The 3,773-nt window shown below is 32.7% G+C and overlaps 1 protein-coding gene across 1 annotated transcript; it reads left to right on the top strand.

Moving 5' to 3' along the window:
- The first annotated feature begins 497 nt into the window (after positions 1-497).
- On the top strand, positions 498-1,436 carry LOC109373431 (olfactory receptor 4F6-like). The gene has a single exon (XM_019627214.1). It carries the CDS (start codon positions 498-500, stop codon positions 1,434-1,436), a length of 939 nt encoding a protein of 312 aa, XP_019482759.1.
- Positions 1,437-3,773: the final 2,337 nt, after the last annotated feature.

Raw genomic sequence — 3,773 nt, 5'->3', positions numbered from 1 at the left:
AGTTATTATGCATTTTATACTCATTTCTAATTGTTATTTAATCTTATATTCTTGATTGTATTTTGAAAAGATTGTCTGTTTTTTATTTTTTTTAAATCATTTTTATGTGCTGATATACATTCTCCCAATTTTCTGGGATTCAGTATTTATTTGTTTTTGGTTTTAATATTTATTATTTTCTTTCACCTGAATTCTGAGTTTGTTTTTTGTGTTGTTTTTCTAACTTCTTAAGTTGCCTGATTCGTTCACATATTTGAATAAATGAGAGAATTTACAAGATTGCCTCTGAGTGCAGCTTTGGTCATACTATGGTAATTTTTTTATACCCTTTATTATTTTCCCATTATTTTGTAAATAGTTTACTATCAATTAAATAAAATATTTCTTAATAACCAATTATAAATTATCAACATTTACTACATTATTTTCAGGACCTCAAAGTTGATTCCTTCTTTCTTTTCTTTCAGGTCACTTCAGAGTCTTCCCTTTATGATACAATGGACCAAGTAAATGGCTCTGTGGTAACTGAATTTGTGTTACTGGGACTTGCACATTCCTTGGAAATGCAGTTTTTTCTTTTTCTTTTCTTCTCTTTATTCTATGTGGGAATTATCCTGGGAAACCTCTTCATTGTGTTCACAATAATTTTTGATTCTCACTTGCACTTCCCCATGTATATCCTGCTGGCTAACCTATCACTCATTGACCTCGGCCTTTCATCCACCACAGTTCCTAGGATGGTATTTGATCTTTTCAGTGACTGTAAAATCATTTCCTTCCACAACTGCATGATACAAATATTCTTTATTCATGTCATGGGAGGGACTGAAATGGTGCTGCTCATAGCCATGGCATATGACAGGTACACTGCAATCTGCAAGCCTCTCCACTATCTCACTATTATGAATCCCAAAGTGTGTATGCTTTTGGTAGTGGTTGCTTGGATCATTGGGGTGATTCATGCTGTGTCTCAATTTGTTTTTGTCATAAATTTACCTTTCTGTGGCCCTAATAATGTAGGGAGCTTTTATTGTGATTTTCCTAGGGTTATTAAACTAGCATGCATGGACACATATAAACTAGAATTTGTGGTCACTGCCAACAGTGGCTTCATATCTATGGGCACCTTCTTTTTCTTAATTGCATCATACATCTTTATTCTGGTCACTGTCAAAAAACATTCTTCAGAGGATTTGTCCAAAGCCTTCTTCACTTTGTCAGCTCACATCACTGTAGTGGTTTTGTTTTTTGCTCCATGCATGTTTCTCTATGTGTGGCCTTTCCCTACCAAGTCACTGGATAATTTTTTTTCCATTGTGGACTTTGTTGTCACTCCTGTCTTAAACCCTGCCATCTATACTTTAAGAAACAGAGATATGAAAGTGGCAATGAGAAGACTGATTAGACAAGTTGTAAGTTCTAGGGAGATGATATAACAGATTTCATTGATAAGAGCACAAGTTTAATGTCATGGACCAAAAGGACACTCGTGATCACCATGAACGCTATGGAATGTGCACGATTTCATTATCACCTTTGAAGAACTTAGAAGTCCACAGGAAAAGAGATATTGAATCAAAGAATTTCATTTTCAGATAAAGTTGCAACAGTTTTTGTTAGTTATAAAGAATAGTGTTTTCTGTCTAACATACAAACCTAAATTGTAGTTACCATCAATGATTACATTCAATTTTCATGTGGTTATTTTATATCTACATATAAATATAGATATGTACATATATATGTATGATTTCCCTTTATCAGTATGTTTTTACTGATAAAAAGCACCACTGGAAGTCCATTAATATTTCTTATGGAAATTATGCATATGTGAATCCAATGGATAAAATATGAGTTTATATAAACCAGCAGACATTAGAATCAAGGAACAAACAATTCTCATTCTAATTGCATTTTAAGTTAGATAAATAGGAAGGTGACTCTATGTTCAAACTATTTTCAGTCTTTGATTATTAATGGATTTTGGAAAATGTTTTATTTTACAAATAAATTCTAGTACTTTGCATTATGCAATATTTGCCTGTGTTCCATTTTTCTTAACAGCAAATTTCTATTGCCTTTGCAGTCTTCTTTAAAGCATCTCTTGATTTACTCCAAAGAAAGTACCTACAATTCTAAACATATTTGAAAGGACTTATTACCTAAATAAGGGTACCCCACCCCATGATCTCAGTTTATTTAATGTGGCTGTTCTTAAGCTAGGGTACTTAAGACAAAGAAGGTGGTTGACATCTTTCAGGTAAAACCTGGAAATTCTGGTGGTCAAGGAGTACAATTAAGAGATCACTTGGACGTATTTCAATGACTTATCAAAGGAACATTAATTGTGGTGGCTCGCACAGTTTTAACTTCTGCATGGTAATTAAACATGCCCAATAAAATGATAAATGATAAGAAGTGAGACTTTCTTATTATTGGTCAAGATATTTTTCCTTTATTTCCTCCAAAATTGGTCATCAATGTTAAGAGCTATTCTTTTATTTATAAAATCTAAGGCATTATTATTCATTGTCTTGTTGACACATCTGTATTTTAATTTTATAACTTTATCTTATTTGTTTTATTATGATTCTCAAAAATTTCATCTTTAGACTCAATGAGGTAGCAAAAATACCTAAGTGAGCCAAGAAATTGTGACAATATCCCTTAACTCAAGAAGATTCTTTTGAGAATCTTTTTTTTGATGCTATAAGAGTTAGTCACAGTACTCAAAATTCAGGCTAGCTATTTCCAGATCTTTTCACCTGCCTCTGGCCACTTTCATAAATGGCCCTTAATTAACCAAGTGGTTTACTAAGGAGGACAATTCATGTAGATTTTATTCTTTTAATAATTTTATGTTTCAAGAAAATGTGCAAATAAAAGAAAAATCTGCACTTTTATTTGTTCTAAAATTTGCTATAGTATCTTCCCATTATGAAGGAGATAGATAGAATAATGAAAGTTAAATATATTAGCAGAACTAACCAATTTGTAGCATTTTATTGACAATAAGATGCTCCTATTAGTAAAAATCTATTCGACAGTATCCAATTGGTTGTATCTTCAGGAAAAATGGAAGGATCCTGTGAGGTCAGCATAAATACTTAGAAAAGTTACATGAACAATATTAGCAAGGATAACCCTTGTTGTACGTGTTATACAACTTAGTGTTATAACTGTTAAGTCTTTTCCCTGAATCTTCCAAGCTAATCTATTCTTTCCTATTGAGGGTCCTATTCCCCATATTCTCCAGAGCGAGTCTTCTTACCCGCCTCTTTCCTCGCTTCCTGCAACCCCAGTGAAACCTGGTTCGGGACATTTCTTTCACATAAAGGTACAAATCATACTCAGAGTAGCGGGAACTTTTTGGAGAGATTTGGATCCAGTGAACTCATTTTTAAAACAGGACAACTAAATCCCAGAGATTTTCAATGACATGTCTAAGATACACAATGAATTTGTCCTAGAACCGAAGTCTCCTGACTTCACTCTTTGAAACTTATAAAGAATTAAGGTGTTTTTCTTTAAAGAAGGTTAAAAGATGCATAACAGCCTAATGGCTGGATATTAAGCTTAATCTAGTACATAGGGAAGAATTTTTTGTTCAATTGTAACTGGCTCTTCATGGTTGTTACAACCAATGTGTAAGATTATGTAGAACTTCTTCAATAAACCTAAACTTAACATTTAACTTAGAATTAATACAAGTCTTCTAACACTGCTTGAATCATTTTTGAAGAGTCATTTTTCAGAGATGAGCTTTACAAAAA

The sequence above is a fragment of the Hipposideros armiger genome, unplaced genomic scaffold (assembly GCF_001890085.2).
Source record: "Hipposideros armiger isolate ML-2016 unplaced genomic scaffold, ASM189008v1 scaffold_724, whole genome shotgun sequence".
In the NCBI taxonomy this organism is placed as follows: domain Eukaryota; kingdom Metazoa; phylum Chordata; class Mammalia; order Chiroptera; family Hipposideridae; genus Hipposideros; species Hipposideros armiger.
The sequence above is the reverse complement of the archived record's forward strand: the minus strand, read 5'-3'. Positions and strand labels throughout refer to the sequence as shown.